The sequence below is a fragment of the Barbus barbus genome (assembly GCF_936440315.1).
Source record: "Barbus barbus genome assembly, chromosome: 21".
Taxonomy (NCBI): Eukaryota; Metazoa; Chordata; class Actinopteri; order Cypriniformes; family Cyprinidae; genus Barbus; species Barbus barbus.
This window is the reverse complement of record NC_136749.1, coordinates 27,045,091-27,069,425: the sequence shown is the minus strand read 5'-3', so window position 1 is coordinate 27,069,425 and position 24,335 is coordinate 27,045,091. Positions and strand designations below refer to the sequence as shown.

At 35.1% G+C, this 24,335-nt stretch overlaps 2 protein-coding genes across 4 annotated transcripts; one reads left to right on the top strand and one right to left on the bottom strand.

The window, feature by feature from the left end:
• The first annotated feature begins 75 nt into the window (after positions 1-75).
• On the top strand, positions 76-13,232 carry LOC306887180 (glucocorticoid-induced transcript 1 protein-like). Of its 3 annotated transcripts, none has more exons than XM_079444743.1 (9): positions 76-883; positions 1,016-1,173; positions 4,249-4,370; positions 7,498-7,584; positions 7,993-8,085; positions 8,610-8,747; positions 8,832-8,946; positions 9,063-9,183; positions 12,360-13,232. In XM_079444743.1, exons 2-9 carry the CDS (start codon positions 1,041-1,043, stop codon positions 12,586-12,588), a joined length of 1,038 nt encoding a protein of 345 aa, XP_079300869.1. In that variant the 5' UTR covers positions 76-883; positions 1,016-1,040; the 3' UTR covers positions 12,589-13,232. The 3 variants fall into 3 exon arrangements, with proteins under 3 accessions (XP_079300869.1, XP_079300867.1, XP_079300868.1); XM_079444742.1 differs by having other exon boundaries at positions 778-883; positions 1,028-1,173; XM_079444741.1 differs by having other exon boundaries at positions 772-1,173.
• A 180-nt stretch (positions 13,233-13,412) lies between these two features.
• Positions 13,413-22,950, bottom strand: LOC306887839 (islet cell autoantigen 1-like; the record flags this gene model as incomplete). Its single annotated transcript, XM_079445839.1, has 12 exons — positions 13,413-14,777; positions 15,243-15,323; positions 16,834-17,076; positions 17,157-17,206; positions 17,287-17,375; positions 18,785-18,877; positions 19,153-19,278; positions 19,481-19,679; positions 19,759-19,882; positions 22,501-22,573; positions 22,664-22,829; positions 22,934-22,950. 12 exons carry the CDS (start codon positions 22,948-22,950, stop codon positions 14,665-14,667), a joined length of 1,374 nt encoding a protein of 457 aa, XP_079301965.1. The 3' UTR covers positions 13,413-14,664.
• Positions 22,951-24,335: the final 1,385 nt, after the last annotated feature.

Below are 24,335 nucleotides of genomic sequence, written 5' to 3'. Positions count from 1 at the left end.
TTTTGGAGAAATGGGACTCAGGACATTTCTATTGTTTTTGTGCACAGCTTTTTTTGGGTTTCATGAGTAATATATGGTAAAATATGGCCTGTGGTTAACATTACTTGTCGAGACTTTCACATTTTGTTCTACAATATAAATTGCAGTCATGCCTCCAATTCACTTTTGAGCTATGACTGTAATTTATGGTGTAGAACAAAACAAAAAGAAATTCCTGAATGAACCCATGACAACAGTCTTTCCTTGGAGAATTTGGATGGAAAATGTGCTTTTTCATGAGAACTAATAGCATTTTGCTATGATTGGCATCAAAGTGAGCATCAGGCCCAACTCTAAACAAGAATGAGGAAGAAGGGAAGGTGTTCGGTTAATAATGAATGACTTTAATGTTGGTCTGTTTCTCACAAAATGTACATACAACAACTTCCTGTTTGTAAAGACTAGTGTTCATGATGCTTTTTACCATTTTTGTAGCTTAACAGATGGAGACGGATTTGGAGAGGTTGAGTAAAGTATAGCAGTTTTTTTTTTTTAAGATAACTGAAGTGAATGTAAGCAAAACTCCTACACTTTCTCTGTTTAGAATATGAAACAACATAAAAACATTCCACAGCTCCAAGGCAGAATGCCTGTTTTCCACGCAAAACTAAGCTCCACCCCAACAGTGATCTCATTGGTTCGTCGATGTAAGAAGGAACGCATAAGCCAATAAGAAACGAGCGTCTCTGCTCCAATCAGGTTCAGCGTGCAAGTGCCTTTCGCCCGCCCACTGCCTTTACTGCAACGCATCTGTCAGCGCAGGAGGAGCACTGGAGAGTTCGGACCTGTTTCTGAACTTTGCGTCCACATAACTACAGGCTCGTACGCGCACAGTATGTTAAGAGTAAGAGAAGTATATTAATAACTCGGCTTTTCGCATGAACACGTTTTCAGTTGTCGTTCTGGAGTTTATTATTGTGTCTCGTGCGCAAATACGCACAAAGTGCAACTCCAAACTTCAGCCTGTTTCTAACAGTGTCCCTCTTAGATGGAGTGATCAGATGAGATCAACTTCATTCTCCTCTTCAAGACACAGCAGAAGTCCTTCATCATCATCACATGCTGCAAACATGAAGCAAATCACTAAGCCCACCAGGATCCCATCAGAGAATCACTTTATAACAGCAGGGAGAGGTGAGCTTTATTTTTATAAATTATGAAACTAACAGCAACACCTTATTTTGTAAATACATAATGTATTTGTAATTTTAACCTCTTTTTACTTCAGTTATTGTGTTTGTTTGTTCTTACACCCTTTGCGTATGCATATAACTCCTATTTAAGCTTGATTTAACTGCATCTTCCACATCGGATATTTATTGAATACACTTTTCTTCCTCAGGTTTTATACATATTTTATGATCTGAATAGAATCTGTTATGTGCATTTGGGATTAAATCACTGATTTTCCCCAACGTTGTTTATTATAGCCTGAAGTCATTTTTGTGTCATTTAATACAGATTCACTTACAGTCAGAAACATTCAAGAACAGTTTGGCAGAATTGTCAGATCCTGTACAAAGAAAATAAGGAATGATTAGAAAAAAAAAAGAAAGCCATTGTATTATGTCAAAGTTAGAGATAGCACCTAAACCTAGACCCACTAAGACCCAGATCCAGACCAAGATTAGGCCCTTCGAGACCCAGAGATCCAGTCCAACGGCACATTTCTGTGGTCGTCAGAGATCTCAAGACCTTGAGAAAAAGACTGCAATTTGTGTTCATTGAGTTATGTTTTATGGCCATGTACGTATTTTTCTTTCTTTCTTTCTTTCTTTCTTTCTTTCTTTCTTTCTTTCTTTCTTTCTTTCTTTCTTTCCTTTGTAAGAAAGGACAATACATTCGGTCATCCAATCATAAATTTTGTATATTTCAGAATGATAGAATATTTTCATAGCATATGAACCATTTTGTGAACTATCATATATTTTCTTTTTATTGCACTGCTCCCTGGACTTGATTCTGATTGGTCAATAGTGACATTTGATATTTATATCTTATAATAATGACGCTAAGCTGCATAATCGACCAATATCCCAGTCAATTGATTTCCTACACAGCTGTGCAATTTTATGCTAAGCTGCATAAAATATTATCAGTATTTCATGTTCATTTATTTGTTTATTTGACAATATTTATTTGTGTAATAAGTAAGATATTATACAATCGTTATCACAAAAAAATCTAAATTTAATTTAGCAATAATGGTTTATTTTTCAGTAATTACCGTCTGACTCCACATTATACATTACATATCGCACCTTTGAACGATTGACATGCACGTCTTGGCTCTAATTCTGTAGTCACACTTGGAATAGCATACTAAACATACTACTCTTCTGCACTGTATACAGTGCACAGTATTGGACGGCTGTGATATTAGTCAAAATTTAGAGGAATACTGTATCCCACAATGCAATGCTTCCAAATTGGCCTGCCATTTTGAGTGTGATAGATTAACTGGAAGTGACTTCAGTTTTGACCCTTCTGTTTGTTGATTTCTTTTTTGATCAGTCTGCCTAACCTTCATATATTTGGCCAGGCAGGCTGTACCTATTAAGTCGGACAGCTCTCTATCTCCCGTCCTCATGGAGTGCCTGATGCTTGTGCAGATTTGCATTTGAAACGCTTCTCCTTCACACAAAGACCTTGCAGCTGCCTCGCTGCAATCTGCAAGTGAATGTAGTGTAGCCGTCCCCCAACAAGTGCATTGAGAAAAGGTGTGTACTGGGCTGAAAATGTTTCAGAGTTGATGGTTATCATTCAGACCGCTTCAGTGTTCGAGGCCTGAACTGTAACCAGCCGTGCTGCGACACGTCAGATAATGAGTGTCACTTGCAGAGTTGCTTTCTTTCGGTACAATGGTGTAAAACAATGAGCATATGGTAAACCGACAGTGCCATTTTGTTGGCTCTTTTGCATAGGCTTTGACATTTGTGTTTGCAGAGCTGGAGCAGAGAACAAACACTCACAGGAATCGCTCTGTGGGCTGCATGCAAGCGAGTTGTGTGTACTTGACTGTGGGTTTCACTGTGAGCTGTTTCACTTTGTTTCATTTCCTCCTTGTGTGTCCTCAGAGTGTAACTTTCATGTGAAAACACTCATTTGTAGTTAATTAATTCATTTCAGTTAATATACGTATTTGCACATTTAGTCATGTAGTAGACACTTTTATCCAAATATATAATATAATAAATACAATACAGTACAATATAATAGTGTGTGTATATATATATATATATATATATATATATATATATATATATATATATATATCACACACACACACACACGTGTGTGTGTGTGTGTGTGTGTGTGTGATAGAGATATGTATATGTGTGTGTGTGATATATATATATATCACACACACACACCATTTTTATAAATAATTTGCAATTTATAATATAAATGTGTGTGTGTGGGTGTAATATGTGCATGAACACGCTTAATCAAAACAAATGTCTGCGTGTATTCTGCATTACAATTGCTAAGGTTATCATTATATTATATTGTGTTATTAGATTTTATTAATTTATTGTTCTATTTATAAAATTATATATATATATATATATACATGCATACACACACATATACATATATATATATATATATATATATATATATATATATATATATATATATATATATAATGTAATATGCATGACAATGTTTTTAAATAATTTTCTATTTATAATATATGTGTGTTTAAATTGTCTAGCATACATTTCACTATATACATTACATATAATATATACATGAATATTTTAATCAAAACAAAATTTGGAGTGTATTCAGCTTTACAATTGTAAAGTTTATTATTATATTATATTGTATTATACAAATATATTATATGAATTGATTGTATTATGATAATTATTTTATTTACACTGACAGAGGGACCCGAGTCACATCTAGAGATCAGACTATCATAGAGACTTGAATTAGGCCTGTAAGCAAGTATGTTTTGCATGCTCAAACACTAGTCAAATTTTCATCAGAAAATGTAAACATCAAGTTTCTGTTACTTCCATTTCATCATAAATACAATCTGTTCTTGTTCTGTTTCAGTACTGTTATGACAGTGCAGGCAAAAGCTCATCAGTTTCCAATGACACCCACCAACTTCCTCTCTGTCACTGCAGTGCAGTAATGTCTCATATCACTGTCCACTGCATACATAATCTAAAATGCCTCTTCTTTTCTCACAAGCTCGATCAGCCAGTCGACAGCCGCCCTCTGTGGACAAGCTTCCTGAGCAATACCTAACTGGACAGTGGCCGCGAGAGCCGTATCAACCCCAGGCTTCCTGTATGAGTGATAAAGCCACACAGGTGAGTCAGTGTCACATGAAATTTGCTTCACAGTTCACATATAGTAACCCTTAAAATAATTAGACAACTACAGTGTCTGAATGCCATTGCATTAGACAACATATCAAACCAGTTGCATCTGCAAACCATTGATATAAGGCCTTTTTGTCAGAACTAACTACACATTATTTTTTGCTCAATGACTTACAGTACTAATGCTGATGTTTTATAAACACAGTGACCAAATAGTAATTTAAAAAATATTTTCTAATGTTTTAGCATTTAAAATCCCAATTTTATGAAATGAATGCTGGAAAAGTGCTTTAATGCAATGGTATTTAGATACTGAGACCGCTATAACTCGAGATCAGCATGAAACGGTGTTCGCAACCAATTTACTTGCCATAATCGGAAATTAAATTAAACAAGAAAACATGTTGATTTTATCCATCAGGAATTGATTTATTTGAAAAAGTGGGCGTTACATAACAGAATGAAGCCAAGAGAGATGAAATATAAGAGGCCAGTGACGTAAATGGAAAAGGAAACTTGTTGCAGAGAGGGTGCATATGATTCAATTTTTGATGAAAGTTTACAAAGACAATGGTGTGTTAATTGTAATTTAGGTAATTCACACAGACGTGAATCAGCATGAAATGGTGTTTCAACCAATTTCACTTCCATAATCTGATGTGTTTCCAAGTTAAATAGGGTATTAAATAAGACATGCCAATTTGATCAATCAGGGATTGATTTATTGATTTATAATGGAGCGTGGAAAAGGATTTATGTGTGTATATACATATTATTAGCTTTTTTTTAGTTTAAGATATTTGCATTTTAGAATTTTAAATATTAAATGTGAAAAATAAAAGAATAAAGAATTTTTCTTAATATCTAAAATAACATGCACCAATAAATAATTCACAGTAAGACCAAAAACATCCTTTTGTAATATCTAAAATAACGTGCGCCAATAAATAAATGCCCTTTTAATATCTAAAATAACGTCCACCAACAAATAAATGCCCATTTTAATATTTAAAATAACGTGCGCCAATAAATAAATGCCCTTTTAATATCTAAAATAACGTGCACCAATAAATAAACATCTTTTTGCAATATCTAAAATAATGTGCACCAGTAAATAATTCACAATAAGACCAGAAATGTCTATTTAAGCAAGTACATTTCTACAATCTGAAGGCCGGTTTTGCTCGTTAGCTGAGCTGTTTCTGACTGGTCGAAATGGTCATCTGTGTGTAATGAGGTTTATTCTTACTGGGTTTTGTTTCCTTTATTCATTAGTATCATGAAGTCTTTGAGCACTCGGTGGTTTTGCTCCGCTGAGACCCCTCTCCTCCCCTGAAACAAAGTCGTCACAAAGGCCCGATGTTTCATGGCAGTCTGCCGTTATAGAAAGTTCTGGCTGGCGTTGTGTGGCGTGAATTCTTTCTGGAGGTGCAGCAGTTTGCACCTGTCGCTCTGTGTGTGTGTGTGTGTGTTTGTGTGTGTGTAGGTGTGTGCACACACTACCTAAGGCTCGAGAGCACATGGCTGTGTGTCTCTGCACCACCTGGCGCTCTCCGACAGCTCTTTGTGTGCCTGCGCTGAGCTGCCTGCAGTGAGAGCCATACATATGCTAATGTCTGATCCGGCTCGCAGAGGCCTCGCGCTCCCAGAGCGGCCCAGAATGTCAAAATCAGTCCGTTTCTCTCAACATCTCTCTTCATGCCGCAGAAGCACACCGAGGCTCTTTGTTGGCAGTAGCAGCTTTTGCCATTGTTTAAAGCACTTGGCGAATTAATGATTGGTGTTTAAAAACTTCTGCTGGATTGTTTTCTTTAGTCAACATCAAATCAGAATTGACCCCGTTTACTTCCTTAAAGGGATAGTTCACTCAAAATGTACATTTGTGAAAAAGAATTGCGTCTGATTGAATGTGCACTTGTAGTGTACTTAAAAAAAACTTTTCAAAAACTACTTTCATCAAGAATAGGGCTTCTGCAGGTCTTAAAAAGGTCTTTATTCACTTTTCTACAAATTAAGGCCTTAAAAGGTTCTAAAGTGGGGCAAAAAGTCTTAAATTCATAAAGACATGGCATTAAATGCAAAATCAGTATTTTTGCTTGGTTTTCTAATACAAATACCTAAGCATCTTTAACAAGATGCATTTACATGCAAATTGAATATACCGTATTAATTTTTATTTTAGTTTGTTTTTTGATAAACTGTGCAAAATTAGGTGAGTTTATGCTTAAAACAATCAAATATCTGTCAATGGGATAAGAAAACTTGTTTCCCCTTTAAATTAAGTTGATTTTTCTGAGCCCATTTTTTTCTAATGTTTTAATCATAAACTTAATTTTGATCGTTTTCTCATAAGACAAGACTTGCTATGTCATTTTGCTTCTCAAGTAAATGTATAATAATTTAAGAATCTTTAGGGATTTGCACTGGAAAACAACAAATTGTATTTATTTATTTATTCATTCATTCATCATTCATTTAATTGTAATCATAAGGTACAGTAAAAGTTATTTCCATATATATATATGCATGCATACATACATACATATTAAATACATGACATTGCAATAGCAATTACATTGAAGTATATTTAAGTTTATTCTTTTTAAAAGTATACAAAGGTGTACTATACTTCCTTTTCCACAAAGTTTATGTCGTTACAAACCAGTATGACCTGCTGTCTTCTATTTTGTTTTTTGTTTTTTATCCATAAAGTGAAAGGTTTTTATTATCGTCTCTTATTACATGTACTAAAACGGTTTCTAAATATTCCTCCACCCTTCACCTTAGCTTTCTTAGAAGTTTATCAACTGGCATACCATAAAACAGAAGACATTCAAGATGGCCTGGAAGTTCAAGTTGCAACTTGACACGTGCAGGTTCAATCGAAAACAAGTATCTGGAAATAGATGCACTTATTTGTGGTGCATACTGTCCATCTGTAGCTCCGGGTGTTTGTTCATCATTGTGTTGTGCTTTCGGTCAAAGCGGCACACATGCTGTTTGCCAACCACAAATATCCTGTTGTTGTTTTATGAAAAAATAGGGGAGAACAAACTATAGTCATCATTTGCATGGCGAATGTGTTTTAACCATGTTTTTACCATGTTTATTGCAGACTCCTGGCTTTTGGACTGAGGATGAAGGAGAGGTTAACGTACACAAACGCTCGGCATCATGGGGCAGCGCTGACCATCTCATAGAGGTGTGCATGAAAATAGATGGTTTTTACACAGAAAAAGTATTTAGAGTGATGGGTAGTAATGTGTTTATAGACCTACTCTGGGTGTATAATTGGCCTCTTTTCCCATAATGATCCACAAACATACCCACACATTATGTCTTGACTTGCCATTATTGGCTCTTGTGCACTTGCAAAGTCAGTTTGGGAATCCCAAGCTGTGGCAATATAAATGTCTGTTCAAAAAGCTACTTGAGCATTGTTTGGTGAAACCTGTGAGGTTAGATACAACTATTATATTTGGTTAATATAGGTCATGTCATCTAGTATACAGCAGTCATCTGGTGTAGGGCTGTATGACTTGAGCTTAGATTTTGTCACTGTTTGTTTCTTCCTTCCATCTATTGCTGATGGTAAAAATATGATTTCCAGATTGCAAAACTCCGTCAGCAGCTCCAGCGCAGTTTGCAGGGCAGCCGGAGTATCAAGGAGAAAGAAGAAGTGACGCAGCTGAATCCGGCCCAGGTACTGTACATCCACTTGTTAGGGTTATATGCAGTCATCTTCTGAATTTTGGGGTTTTATAATCAGAATATTTCCATTAAAATGTTTTTCCATTAAAATTTAGGAATAAAATGTGATTTGGATTTAAAATATATTTTATTTATATTTGTTTATTTAAACATATAATATAATATAATATATAGGTAGATATAATGCAACATATGCTACAACATTTTTGGCTTATGGCCCTTTGATCAGTTTTTTAGTCCATCGTATTAGTAGGTTTGGGCACCTCTGATGTACAGTGTGTATATATATATATGTGTATTGTGTTTTTTACATAATGCAGGAAATGTATGCAAAACATCCAATATGAAAAACCATAATGATTCTAAAAGCATGCTTCATTTTCTTTAAGCCAAATCTTTTGATCTTTTGGGGTGAAATCTGATACTGATTGTTTTTCTGAGATTAACCTATACATATTGATTTTCTAAATTCAGACTTTGACATTAATCAGGCTACTGGTGTTTTTTGTTTTCCAGGCAAAGCGGCTCTCTGCATCTTCTAATATGGTCATTTCCAGACCCGTCATCTGTCGAATGCCCAGCTATAGTGACTGTGTTAACCAGGAGCTGGAGAACGTCTTCATCTGTGAAGGCTGGGGGAGAGAGGAGGAGAAGGTACAAACACACACAGGTTTCAGTTAAGCATTTCAACTTTGTAAGACTTTTGTAATTATTTATGTGTTTGTCCTCCTGGTTCAGGCTCTGGAGGTGCGGGACGGCGGCCGCGCTCCTGTTCCTCCTCTTCATCATCACACACACAGCGCCGAGACGCAGATCTCCTGCAGTCCCTGTTACTGCTGCTCTCCTGAGAAAGGTAGCGCTCCTTCAGTACCATGGTGTTGCCCTCTGACACCTCACTGTGCTATGTTGTTTTCACAGTATGTTTATAAGGAAGATTTGCTTAAACAAACGCTCAATTTGTCCTCTCAGATTACAGGTGTGGTTCACCTCTGCCTCAGTTTTCCAGCTCTCCCAAACCCAACAACAGTTACACGTTTAAACGTGAGCCTCCTGAGGGCTGCGAGAAAGTCAAAGTGTTTGAAGATCTCATGTAAGTACCACTGACTGCTTTCAAAACCATATTTGTAAAATACTCCTCCTGGATTTTAGCTGTGCACATCCAGAGAGCATGCTTCGGTTTTTGTGTTTGGCATGTGTGTGCATGTTTATGTGGTTTATGAGGACACAAATTTGTATAATGACATGGGTATGACAGAGGTATTACAATATGAAGGTGGTTTATGAGGACACTGCCTATGTCCCCGTAATTCAAAAGGCTTAAAAAACATACTAAATGGTGTTCTTTTGAAAATCTAAAAATGCACAGTCTCCTGTGAGGGCTAAGTTTAGGTGTAGGGTTGGTGTAGGGCAATAGCAAACAGTTTGTTCAGTATAAAAACCATTACACCTATGGAGAGTCCCCATAAACCACAAAAACCAACATGTGTGTGTGTGTGTGTGTGTGTGTGTGTATATATATATATATATATATATATATATATATAAATTCACAAAAATCTAACCTTTCATTGGATATAAGAATTTAAAATGGGGGGAAATATCAGTATGAAATAAATGTTTTTCTCTAATACACACTGGTCACAGTTAACGGCACCCTTCTATTCAATACTTTTGAAACCTCCATTTGCCAGTTTAGCAGCTCTAAATCTTCTCCTATAATGCCTGATGAGGTTAGAGAACACCTGACAAGAGATCAGAGACCATTCCTTCATCCAGAATCACTCCAGATCCTTCAGATTCACAGCTCCATGACAGTGCTTCTTCTCTTCAGTTCACCTCACTCATTTTCTACAGGGTTCAGGTCAGAGGACTGGCCATAGCAGAAGCTTGGGTTTGTGCTCAGTGACCCATTTTTGTGTTGTTTTTGAGGTCTGTGTTTGGATTATTGTCCGGTTGGAAGATCCAAACATGGCCCATTATAAGATTTCTAACAGAGTCAGTCACTTATTGATTTTTTTATCTGTTGGTATTTGATAGAATCCATGATGCCATGTGTCTAAACAAGATGTCCAGGACCTCCAGCAGAAATATCGGCCCACAACATCAAAAATACAGCAGTATATTTCATTGAACACATGGGGTACTTTTTATCCCTGTGTTCACCAAACCCATTTTGAGTGTTTGCTGCTAAAAAACAATTTTTTTTTAGTTTCATCTGACCATAGAAGCCAGTCTCATTTGAAGTTCCAGTCGTGTCTGATAACTGAATATGCTGGAGATTGTTTTTGGATGAGCTAGGAGAATTTTTCTTGAAACCCTCCCAAACAACATGTGGTGATGTAGGTGCTGTTTGACCATTTTTGTTTTTTAAGGTTTTCTGACCCTGAGACTCAACTATTTTCTGCAATTCTCCAGCTGTGGTCCTTGGAGAGTCTTTAGCCACTCAAACTCTCCTTCTCACCGTGCATTAGGACGATATAGACACATGTCCTCTTCCAGGCAGTTTCGTAACATTTTATGTGGATTGGAAATTCTTAATTATTGCCCTGATGGTGGAAATGGGAATTTTCACTGCTCTAGCTCTTTTCTTAAAGCCACTTCACTAATTTGTGAAGCTCAGTTATCTTTTGCTGCACATCAGAAATATATTCTTTGGTTTTTCTCTTTCTTCTTTTGGTTTGATGGATGATTAAGGGAATTTGGGCTTTGTTTTCCCTCCTATTTATATTTCGGTGAAACAGGAAGCCATGGCTGGATAATTTCATGTTCATAATCACCCTGGAGTGCTCAAAATTGTGAATATGAATGGGAATATACTTCGGAGATATCTTACTCGTAAGAATTTCTAGGGGTGCCAATAATTGTGTCCGTGTATTTGAGAAAAACATTATTTCATACTGATATTTCCCCCCATTTTAAATTCTTAGCATCCAATGAAAGGTTAGATTTTTGTTAATTTTTTTTAAATAAAATATCAAAAGGATTAACAATGCAGATTAATTTTCACACACTTCTTTGATCATATTTACCAAGGGTGCCAATATTTTTGGCCGTGTGTGTGTGTATTACATATTGTTTTAATTTATATTATATATGTGTATATATAAATCAATCACATACATATGTATATGGCATATACCATTTTGTGTTTACTTTTTTAGAAGTGATAATAGTATTAATAATAGTTGTATTAATAGTGACATATATAATAACATATACACTGCCCTCCAAAAGTTTGGAAACACCCTAGAAAAGTGGGGTTTTGGACAATATTTGCATGAATCCTTTTTAATATGTGATCATTTTGCACTGATAAGGGACAACACAAACTACGAAAACATTTGATTACATAAACAGTTTATACATAGAAAAAACGTACATTTTTGATTCCTCAAAATATCCAGCATTAGCCGCTATTACAGCTCTGAATAATCTGGGCATCTGAGCTGTCAGTTTATTCAAACATTGACTTTGAATTGGTAATCAATTGTTGAAGCTACAGTATTAAGGTGTGCTGACACAAAATCTTTTAAAAACCTGAGCCAAGTTTAAACCAGTAACCAGGCATCACAGCTGGCAAAGGGGCATGTCTGACTTTGACATGTATATATTGCCATTATTATGTTTATCTTCAATGATAATGACAAGTTACTTTAATGTATTTGCACCAAAAAATGATAAGGATTTATGCTGATATCGTCCAAAACCACACTTTGCCAGAGGTGTTTCCAAACTTTACTCTGTACACTGTACTCTTATTTTTAACATATACTATTATCATTTGTGTTGACTTTTTTAATAGTTATAATAGTACTAATAATAGTTGTATTACAAAGAACAATTTTTAGCCAACAAGCTAATATGCAATATTTGCAAATGTGTTTATATTTACAGTATTACATGTACTTTAATTTTATTAGTATTTGCTATGTTCTTTTTTATATTTATATGCTTTATATACATGTATATCACAAATATAAAATTACTAATTGCTAACTAATTGTGTATGTTTTATATATATATATATATATATATATATATATATATACACACACTCTGTCTCTGTGTGTGTGTATACATGCGTACATACATACTTGTATGATATTATAGATTTTCTTTATTTATATAAATAAAGGCATATACTATTTGTTTACTTTTTTAATAGGGATAATAGCATTAATAATAGTTGAATTAATAGTGGCATATATGTAATAGCATATACTATTTTATGTATACATAAATATTATTGCTTTTATTTTCTTTTAGCACTTGTAGGACACAAGGCTTTCCCATCTTCTCCTGCCCAGACAGAAACAAGGTGAACTTCACTCCGAGCGGCTCGGCCTTCTGTCCGGTGAAGCTGCTGTGTTCGTCTCTTTTCCCGTCAGATGATGCTGCTCGCCCCAGCTCAGGACAGACGTCTGGTTCATTTACAGAGCTGCGGCCCGTGTCGTCTGAACGCTGCAGTATTAGGAAGTGCCTGCTGCTCAGTTAGCCAATCACAGCTCAGATCTCAAACAGCTGACTTTTCTAGGAAATATTGTACTTGCTATAATGGTTGTACAAAAGGACGATTATGTTGAACTTTGTCTTGGGGTTTTCTGCTGGAATGCACAGATCTTTACTTAACCTTGCAGCACATCTTACTAACCAGATAAAACGCATTAGATATGACAGATAATCAACAGCCAAAAATGTGCTTCATGCCTTAACACATAACTCAGGTTTAACTTTCATTAGGGCTGGACGATATAGCTAACTAATTATATTTCAATATTTAATTTGATGATTTTATTTTTTTCCTGTAGAAGAAACATCATTTCACCCCAACAGTCATTGTATTGCCAGCAAAATGATTGCAAATATATTGTGCATATTCAATATGCTGCCCAGCCCATAAGTCTATTGAACAGTAAAAATGGCTTTGTGTTTTTAGCCTCTTTTATTCATGTGACACTGTTATGGTGTATAAATATGACTGCTGGATGCTCACATTAAAGTGACGTTTTTCAAAGTATAATATTTGCGTTAATTTACTCCAACTACGTGCTTCCTATTTTTTAAACTGCATTTATTTGGTTGGGGGATTTTTAATGTTCATATTAATGTACATGCTAAATAAAAGGAAAATGTACCAGTAATATGTGCACCTATTAATATTAAAACTAATAGTCATGGAAATGTTTAATCTGCATATAGAAACCAGAAAGAGAATTGTATTTCTTCTGAGAACAATTGAAATAACTTTCTAAAAAATTTTAAAGCAAAACTTCTAGTGGTAGCATGTAATTTGTGTATAAAAGGTAAAGTCACACTATTGGGTAAAATGAAGCTGCTTTTATTCATTTCATGCCATTTTGAGTTACAGTCATATTATAAATGGAAGAAACACACCAGTACAACACAAAATAGTGAAAATTATATGGCATTATTTGGTGTAGTGGGATATGATTTATGGTGATGCATATTTTACTTTGTCTAGTAAAGCTCTGAACTGACTTCAGTAAGGCCTTTTGGTCCCACTGTGCATTGTGTTATTTGGAATCACATTTACAAATCTTTATTACATTTTATTGCACTTGCATGTTTGTAGTTTAATATGTACGGTGAGAAGTCATTTGTAGTACATGGGAATCTGCTTTCAGGCACATAAACATATAATCAGCACTAAGAAATAGAGTTAACCAACATATACATAAACGCTTACTTCATACGACCTGGTTTGACCAAGGTGTTTATTCATGACAAAACTAATAGAGTACAATAGTCAGGTTCTGGAAGTAAAAATCCTATTAATGTTCTCTCATGTTTAAACCTTTCAACAAACCATGAGCTCTGTTGTTTTATCATTTAGTGTATATGCTTTTAAGGGAGGGGGGAGGGGGGGGGGGGGGGGGGGGGGGGGGGGGGCAAAATCCATAAATAAATAAATAAAATGAATGAATAAAAAATAAAACCCTTCCAGAACCGAGCCTGTAAAAAGTGAGCACAGTTGCTTTCTATAACATCTTAAATAAGGTGTTAAATTTATGTACACCTTAACCTATTAATAGCTGCTTTCACATCAGGTGAAGTTTCCATATGATTATATAATGTTCATTAAAATAAACTAATTGAAGGACTGTGATAAAGTAATCTCATATTTAAGGCTTCTGAAATGCAGCATTAGTTTTAGTTGACGGCACTAAAGAGAGACTACCTAAATAACATTTGCAAAAATACTTTCCATTTCTTTCATAACTGATCAAGGCAACATCTAAAATAACTGACGATAAAAAAATCTGAAATCATGCAACATCACAATATACAAACCCAAACTACTCCCTGTTGCTGATAATGCTGTGTCAGTATATACATTTATGTAACCCACAATGTTATGGCAAATCAAACTGCCTTGACAATACTAGCAAATGAAAAAGGAATCAAGGCTAGAGTGATTATTATTAGTTTCCTTTGGCAGCAAATATTTCTTCATTAAATAATTAAGGTTAACTGCTATGGCTGATATCTGTCTGGTACAGGCGTCTGTAGGCCACTCACATCAACTGTGGATTGTGCGATGAGCGTAAAGTTAAGCGTTCAGGAGCTCATGTTCTTCATCGGTTCGGCCGATCGCGTCCGGGTTTGACAGAGGATCCAGATCGGCAAACAGATTGAACCAAGCAGAGAGATCTTTTGAGGTATCTAATAAAAGAAAAAGAGTATTAGAATTGTATTACAATATATACAAAATTACAACCTAAAGTATAATATACAACCTAATATATTTGCTCTGAAATCAAATCTGAAATTTGGTCTCAATTTAAAATCTCAATTTTATTTTATATATATATATATATATATATATATATATATATATATATATATATATATATATATATATATATATATATACACACACACACACACATATATACTGAGTGGGGGTGGGTATAATTCATACAGTACTTTTACAACTGAAAATTATTATTTTTGGAAAAAAAATCAACACAAAAGGCATTATTATTATAATCAAGTATTAAGTGTTCAATTCTATAATACTGTAAATGCATCTTTTTCACATCAATGCATCACAACGGATAAATGCATGTTTACACTCTTAATACTGGTTATGACTGATATATTTTAAATGACTCTGGTCATATTCACCTTTCACTGCAGGTTTGGAAGAGATTTGACTCGCTACAGATGAGTTTTCAGGAATATTCTGTGGAATGGCTGTTGTCCAACCTGGAATACAGACAATATTTAAGAGCATTGGAAGTTTGGGGTAAATGTTTTCAAATTTATTTATTTACTTTTTATTTATTCATTCAGCAAGGACACAGTAAATTATGGAATCTCATTTCCCCCACAGAATAAAAAATGTTAATTGCAAATTGTTTATTGCACAATTCAGAATTTTTCCCCCCAATTTTAAGTCAGAATTTCACGATGTAAACTCTGTGGTGGAAATGGGCTTCCATATTAAACTGACTGAAGTGACAGTACTGAAATTAAGAATGTTTCAAAAGAATTCAAATAAACGCGATTTTTCAAATAAACAAATTATTATATTTATTTTTCAAATAAATCAAATAAACGCGGGAAGTCGTGGCCTAATGGTTAGAGAGTCGGACTTGTAATCCAAAGGTTGCGGGTTCGAGTCTCGGGCCGGCAGGGATTGTAGGTGGGGGGAGTGAATGTCCAGCGCTCTCTCCACCCTCAATACCACGACTGAGGTGTCCTTGAGCAAGACACCGAACCCCCAACTGCTCCCCGGGCGCTGCAGCATAAATGCTGCCCACTGCTCCGGGTGTGTGTTCACGGTGTGCGTGTGTGTGTGTGTGTTCACTGCTGTGTGTGTGTGCACGTTGGATGGGTTAAATGCAGAGCACGAATTCCGAGTATGGGTCACCATACTTGGCAAAGTATGTCACTTCACTTCATAAAAGAATCCTGATAAAAAAGTGTGTCAGGTTTCTACATAAATATGAAGCAGCACAATTGTTTTCTACATTAATAATGAGAAATGTCTCTTGAGCAGCAAATCAGCATATTAGAATGATTTCTGAAGGATCATGTGACACTGAAGACTGGAGTAATGATGCTGAAAATTCAGCTTTGCATCAGGAATATATTACATTTTAAAATATATTTAAATTAGTGCTGTCAAATAATTAATCGCAATTAATTCAAATGAATCCAAAATAAAAGTGTTTGTTTACATAATATATGTATGTGTACTGTGTATATTTATGTATATATAAATACACACACATACAGTATATATTTTGAAAATATTTACATGTATTTATATTCTTATATTATATAACTGTATTTAATATATAAACGTAACATTTTTCTTAAATATATACATGCATGCGTTTGTATTTATATATGCATAATTAATGTACACAGTATACACACACATGTACATAAAAGCTTTTATTTTGGATGCGATTAATCGTTTGACAGCACTAATTTAAATATAAAAACAGTTATTTTAAATTGTAATTATATTTCACAATTTTTCTGTTTGACTATTTTTGATCAAGTAAATGCAGTCTTTCAAATTTTGAAGTCTTTCTACTTTTAAGAATATTTTCAAAAACATTTAAAAAATCCAACTTTTGAACACTAGTGTATAGTTTGTTCCATAATGGACTATTATTGTTGTATCATCTATTTCAGACAGAAGATACAGATTTCATTCGGTCCCTGTCTAAAGCAGACTTTCTGGTAAGATGTTTCTGCTGACCTGAGACTGTGGACTGCAGGTCGTTCATGTTCTGGTCGAGTAGTTTGGAAGGGAGAAAGAAAGCGAACTCCTCCTCGGGCAGCTGCATCTCTGCTCTGCTCCCGTCGGCCGGATCATCTTCCCCAAACACCTCGCGCCATTCCTGTGAGAAACCCCCGTCCTCCAGAGAACTGCTGCCCAGAATCTCATTCAACAAACTCAAGCCATCCTTCTCCTGACCGCCGGAGAAAGCGCCATCATTTCCTGTGCGTACAGTGTGAAGTCATTGGTTTAAGGATGAACTTCTCTTCATCTGTGGATAAAAGCTTTTATGAAAGCTTTACCTGTTTGCATGAGGTTACTGCTCAGAGTTTCCTCTTCAGTTGAAATAAGCCTGAAAGAGAAGATATGATATGAGCGATTAGAGGTTTATACACGTCAAACTACATTAAATGAGGACAGAACGGCTCCTACGTTTCATCTGTATTCTGACTCGTCTCCTCATCTTCTGCATTTGCCTTTAATTTCTTCTTTACTTTTTTCTTTGCAGCTTGATCTGAACCCTGGTGTATCAGACACAACAGATTTGTTGGACGTGCATCATAATTTCACTGCATGTTTGTCTAAATGATGAACGATGGGTAAGTATTTAATAAATGTAACAGTTATTATTTTATCACAAATCTGAATCAAAAGCCTATTTTGGGATGATTAATCAATAAGCAGCAGTTTCCTGTTGTGACAACTTGCCCCATATAATGTGAAAACATTTCTCTACTACTGACAATATCAAGAGGATATTCTACACACTACTACAAAGTTTGGGGTTGCTGAGAGTCTCTTATTCTGACCGATGATGTGTTTATTTGGTCGAAAATATGTGACCCTGGAGCACAAAACCTTAAGTCGCTGGGGTATATTTGTAGCAATAGCCAAAAATACACTGTATGGGTCAAAATTATTGATTTTTCTTTAATGCCAAAAATAATTAAGATATTAAGTAAAGATCATGTTCCATGAAGATATTTTGTAAATTTCCTACTGTAAATATATCAAAACTTCATTTTTGGTTAGTAAATGCATAATATGCATTGCTAAGAACTTCATTTGAACAACTTTAAAGGTGATTTTCTCAATATTTAGATTTTTTTGCACCCTCAGATTCCAGATTTTCAAATAGTTGTATCTCAGCCAAATATTGTCCTATTATAACAAACCATACATCAATGTATTGTATGGAAAATACAATGTATTGTATGAAAGCTGATTATTTATTCAGCTTTCAGATGATGTATAAATCTCAATTTCGGAAAATTGACCCTTATGACTGGTTTTGTGGTCCAGGGTCACATATAGTAAAAACTATATTATTACAATTTAAAAAAACTGTTTTCTATTTTTATATATTTTAGAATAGAATTTATTTCTGTGACTTAAAGCTGTATTTTCAGCATTACTACTCCAGTCTCCAGTGTCACATGATCCTTCAGAAATCATTCTAATATGCTGATTTGATGCTCAAGAAACAATTATCATCAATTATGAAAACATTTGTGCTGCTTTATATTTTTGTTGAAAACCACAATAGTTCAAAAGAACATTTAAAAGAAAAATCTTTTGTAACGTCATTTTTGGTCAATTTAATGCATCCTTGCAGAATAAAGGTAGTAATTTATTTTAAAAAAAAAATCTTACTCACCCCAAACATTTGAAAAGTAGTATATTTGTCCAAAATTTGTTATGCTAAATAAATAAATGTGAATATAAAATTTAAGAAAATTATCTTTCTTTTAAACTTAAAAACATCCGAAACAAATCCAAATCTCACTGAAAAATGAAACAAACTCATTTTATAGTTTTAAAACACAATGAGAGCCATGAAAGTACATACACATATTCATATGAATAAATATGAATATTATCAAACTTCTATATAATGAGATTCATTTCTTCCGAAAGCTCTGACCCCCAGTGCTGAAGCCTCGTGAGTCTGGCAGCCTTTGAAGCTCTCATGAATAGCAGCCATAGTGTGAGAAGTTTTCTCCCAGAAATGTAGCAATGTGGTCTGAAACAGAAGAAAAGACAGATATAGACACATCGTTCTGGAAGGCTTTATTGTGCTAAACTGTGAGATATAACCACCTTTAACCATTCATTTAGATAATACAAATAATAAAAAAGTAATAATAAAAAGAATAATATATAAAAAGCAAAAATAAAATGAATTTAATCTAATTAAATAATAAATGCATCACATTTACAATGCTTACTAATAAGGTAAATAAATAAAAATGCTATAATAATAAAAATAAGCTACAAGAAACAAATCAAATGCAGCACCTGATATGTTGTCAAGACGTATGAGAGCAGATTACAGCGACTGGCTCCGAGCAGATCAACCTTCTGACACACATCATTCTTCAGTTTGTCAAAACTTGTCTTGGTATGACGCACCTGAGTTTGAACCTGAGGATGAAAAAAAGATGAAACTGCTGCTCATCAAAAACAACCAGCAGAAGAAAGAAGAGGTAAAGGTGCATTTCACATTTCAGAGCTTCTAGAAGACATTCTCATCCCACGCTACAGTAGATGAGAATGATTAGACGACACGCTACTCCTTCTGCTGGAGAAACGCTTTCACTGCAGTCACTTCCAGGGTGAGACTGACCTTACGGAACTTCTCCATCTGCTTGTGTGTGTCGGGGTCCAGCTCCTGAGAAACGTCCTTCATCCAGAGCAGAGCTCCTCTGTACTCGGTCCGTGACTGCTCCATCCTGTTCACCGTCAGCCACGTGTCAGAAATGGCTCGGTAACGAAACGTCTCCACCTCCTGGTACAGACGGCCCAGTGGACCTCGCAGCGCCAGCCTGCAGGAAGAACCGAATGAACCAAATGAAGAAGAAGAAGTCCCAAACCAATCGCATTTGATTAGAAGCTTGAAGAGACCTTTGCTGTGAAGAGAAGCAGAGAGCTTTCCCAGTAGCTTGCATGATCTTTCCAGCTCGACTTTTGTCCTGAGAGCCCTGTGAACGCAGGAACCGTCCCAGTTCATTCTCCTCCTGGGACAAAACTGAAATGAGCATCAGAATTTAGCCACATACATACGTTTTCTTTGAATAATAAATCATGACTGAAATCAAGCTTTAAGTGTTAAACATTTGAACGGCACATTCTTAAAATTAAAGGTTCCGAATTAGTTTTTTGCAGCGATGCCATAAAAGAACCATTTTGGGTTTAATGGTTTAATTTAAAATAGATTAACTTTAGGCCTAAATGTAATATCAAATAACACTACAGTTAATATTATAATCAAGTATGTGCTTTAGTACATTAGCACATCAAAATAGGGTAATTTTTTAAGTATAACAAAAGATTATTAAAACAACAATTTAAAATGTACTTAAAATGTTTAAACATTATCTGCAAGTATTTTTTTTAAATAACTACTCATGAAATAACTATAAAATAAAAATTAGTTGAACGTAAGAGTGCTTTTTTTGTCCCACTTAAGACAGACATAAGTAAATCTTTATATATAATTTAATTATTACACTTATAATACCGCCACTTGCATGTGACCAATTAAAATGTGTATGTTATGCATTTAAATATATTTGTGAGTTCACATTTGTAATGATTAAATTAGAATTTAGTACCTTTAAAATATATGAACTTTAAATGTCATTTCAAACAACACAGTCAACATTACTCAACATAGCACTTCAAAATAAGTGTAATTTTAAAGCACGACAAAAGATTATTAAAACAATTATTCAAAATGTCCTTTAAAGTGAAAAAAAAACAACTTAATATTAAGTAAACCCTAAAAATTAAGTAATTAAGTATTAAAAGTGCACTTAAGCGTGTTAAGTAACATGACGTTATACTCTTGAAATACACTTAAGTGACCTTGGTAACACTTTAGCTTAGGGACCAATTCTCACTATTAACTAGTTGCTTATTAGCACGTCTTTTATTAACATATTGGCTGTTTATTAGTGCTTAAAGCACATATTCTGCATGACCATATTCTACATCCCATATTCAAGTTTTCCTTTCTCTTTGGAGTGTTACAAGCTATTTGTGCATAGATGAGATGCAAAGACTAAAGTCTCAAACCCAAAGAGATCTTCTTTATAAATGTTAAGACTCGACCACGTCCTCCCCTAAACCAGCTCATTCAAACACGCCCCCACATGTCTACGTCACGGTGTGGGAAGATTTGCAAAACACCGCCCAAACGTATACGCAAAGAAAGAGGGTGTAATATTTATTCTCACTGTAGTATTGCTGCTGCCGCCGGCGCCATGTCCTGGAGACACTGTGTTTCATTGAGAAAGCACTTTGTTTGGGCTTCCAAAAGAGGACACAACTAGAAATCAGTGGATAAAGGTGCAGTGTGAAGATTTTAGAGAATTGCATCCAACGGCTCAGTCCTTTAGAGAAGCTATGGTGGCTGATACAGGTTCTAAGATGCCGTCGTTTGAGACCGCAGAGAGCAATAAGGTTTCTTTACAAAGGTAAATTAAGGAATTAGATTTACTTAATTATTCAATAAACTGATGTCATTGCGAATATTACTGTTACTTGTTCATCACTGTGTCAGTGATTTTTCACAAGAATAACATAGTGACGAAACACGCTCTGTAGAGCAGTTTGTCTGTTAAAGGCTACTGTAGAAATATGGTGGCGAAAAGGGGACCCGCGCTGTATGTAGATATAAATTGCTCATTCTAAGGTAATAAAAACATAACGGTTCATTATGTAAGGTCTTTATACACCTCTGAAAATGTAGTTATGTATATTATATTGCATTTCTGTCTATAGATCATCCTAAATATTACACAGTGCACCTTTAAGTTGTATTTACAACACTGTTCCAGAACAGTTCAACGCAAATATTAGAGTGTGTGCAGCGCATTTTATGGAGGACTATTTCCTGAACTTGGGAGAATATCCTACAATGCTGGCTTGCACAAAGGCTGTTTCCATAAAGTGGGGCAATTCCAACTTTGCAAGGACAGTCTGACACTTCTGACTCACAGTCTGTAAATACGTTTTCATATTTAAAGAATTTGCCATTGACTATTCAAACGCGAGTTTTGAGCTGTGTAGTGTAGTGCTTGTTGTTTCTCTGATCACAAATGCAGACATGGTAATGTTTACGCAGCGCGATGCAATGCGACGCTTAAAAAGACAGTATAAGTCATTATAATCAGTAATTATATCCCCACTGTATGCAACAAATGCCTCGTTTATAATGGGTTTTATTGTTTTTGTCTCATCGCGCCGGGACACAATATCATAATACGGTAAGGGCCGTAACATTTCCGTCTCACGCTTGAGGTATTCGGCCAATCACAAGGCACTGGATAACTGGCCAATCAGAGCACGCCTCACTTCTCAGAACATGAGCTTTGTAAAAAATTGGCACGTTTCAGAAAGGCGGAGCATAGAGGAGCAACAATAATGTACAGTATGTGGAAAATAATGTGTTTTTTAACCTTAAACCACAAACACATTGCATTACACAAAATACACATTGCATTAGCAACATCATATGACCCCTTTAAATATTTGATGCACACTTCAAGTGCACATTGAATACAATTAAGCTTCTTTTTTCACAACGAATTTATAAACGTGTGTATCAATATTAATAAATGTGTTAATTTGCAGTTTACTTACAGCTGATTCTCCTTTGATACTGTTCAATCACCTTAAGGAGCTCCATGCACGTTCTCTGTACTGAATGAAACACCTGAAGGGAAGCATGAAAACCCATATTCATCACATGACCATTTGATTCATTTAGACCCAAAGGAAAGTTTGGACCGGTTCCGTTCCTCACCTCCAGTTTAGCGTCCAGATCAGCATCGGAAGCAATGACATGCTCATCTTCCTTCTTTCCTGTAACTTTAATCAGTGTTTGCTTGGTTTTCCAGTATTTCTGCTGGAACTTGTTAACCACAGAAGATTCTTGACTTTGGAGAAAGTGATCAAAATGAGAAATACCTCTGCAAAGACACGACAAACCAATTAAGAAGGCATCTCATTTGTTTAAGTCTAATACTTCATAATGAATGTCTGCAAATGGATGGTTTCTGCATTGCATACTCACTGGTTCCCTTTCTCCATGTTTGTCAGGTATCTGAAATAAAAAGGTCATTATTTCATTATAGCTAACTGTCAACAGTATCACGTTTGATAGTTTAACAGTTCTAATTTATAGAAGATAATTAGTCATTGTGCTACTGAAAAAAGCGTTCAGTAACGAAACCTTAATAATGTTTATCATTGCATTTTGTAAATAACAAATAAATACACTGAACATGCAGGCCTCTTCTTTATCTTTCAAGTGCATTTTTTCTATAGGAACATATTTTGTCTTTATTAATAAACCTAATTGACAGTATCTAAACTGCAGTACACAAATCAGCTGTATGTGATTCTCACATCCGTGTTTCATTCTCTGCCGCACCAAAACAAACACTATATACTGTCATTATGCAACCGCTACAGTAAAAACAGGAAACGATCCGTTTCTAATAATAACAATGAATGAATTGAATTATTCTGAGACTCACCTTATGAGCTTAGATCCCGCCTGCTGATGTTTAAGACATGCTATAATAGGAAAATAAAACGTTATATGTGCATCACTGCGCGTTTTTGGGTGCGCGTCCTTGCAGATGGAGTGATTACGCACGAGCGCACTGCGAACATAAAGGAGGAACGAGTGACTGAGTGACATTTAGCTTGAAACAGGGACTGTAAATGCGCAGTTGTGATCGTTCTAAAAGATTTTGTGATATTATTATTATACATTTGGAAACTATTAAAGTTTCATTGTTTCAGTATTCATCTGTAATTCTCAAGAATACTGCAGAAGGTGCGCGCAGACGTTATCATGTGGTGCCTGTTAGTTTTCTCAGCGCTTATTTGAATAGACTAATCACAGTCGGTTGCGATTATGTACATTTAGTGACGCTCGGGTGGAAAAAGAAACAAATAAAATGTTGCACTAAGAAACTGAAGCCTTTAAAAAAAAAAAAAAAAGGCAGTGCAGATGCAAATACTTACATTATGTACACAAACGATACGATAAAAACGCATTTGTTTCGAAATATTGCAATAATATTGCAAAAAAATGTAGAATATTTGCTAAACATTAAGATAAAAAACATTTTACATTCATTTTCAGTAGCTAGAAGTAATTGTCTCCAACAGTGTGTGGCATCAAACTGTATTCATAAACGAAATTACATTCATTTTCATAACAGTTTCATTAAATCATCAGAGAAATGACAAAACCGTTGACACTACGATCTCAGCAAAGCAAAATCAATTACAGGAGCTCATTAAGTTTTGCTCTGTCTGTCAGAAATTATGACACATATTCACCAGCACCTGCCACAGAGAACAACTTCTGATGAAGTTCGTAAATGTGCATGGAGACAAACCTGTACTAAGGATGTCTTTAAAGATTTTTCATAAATAAATAATGCAGTAGTGTATAACGA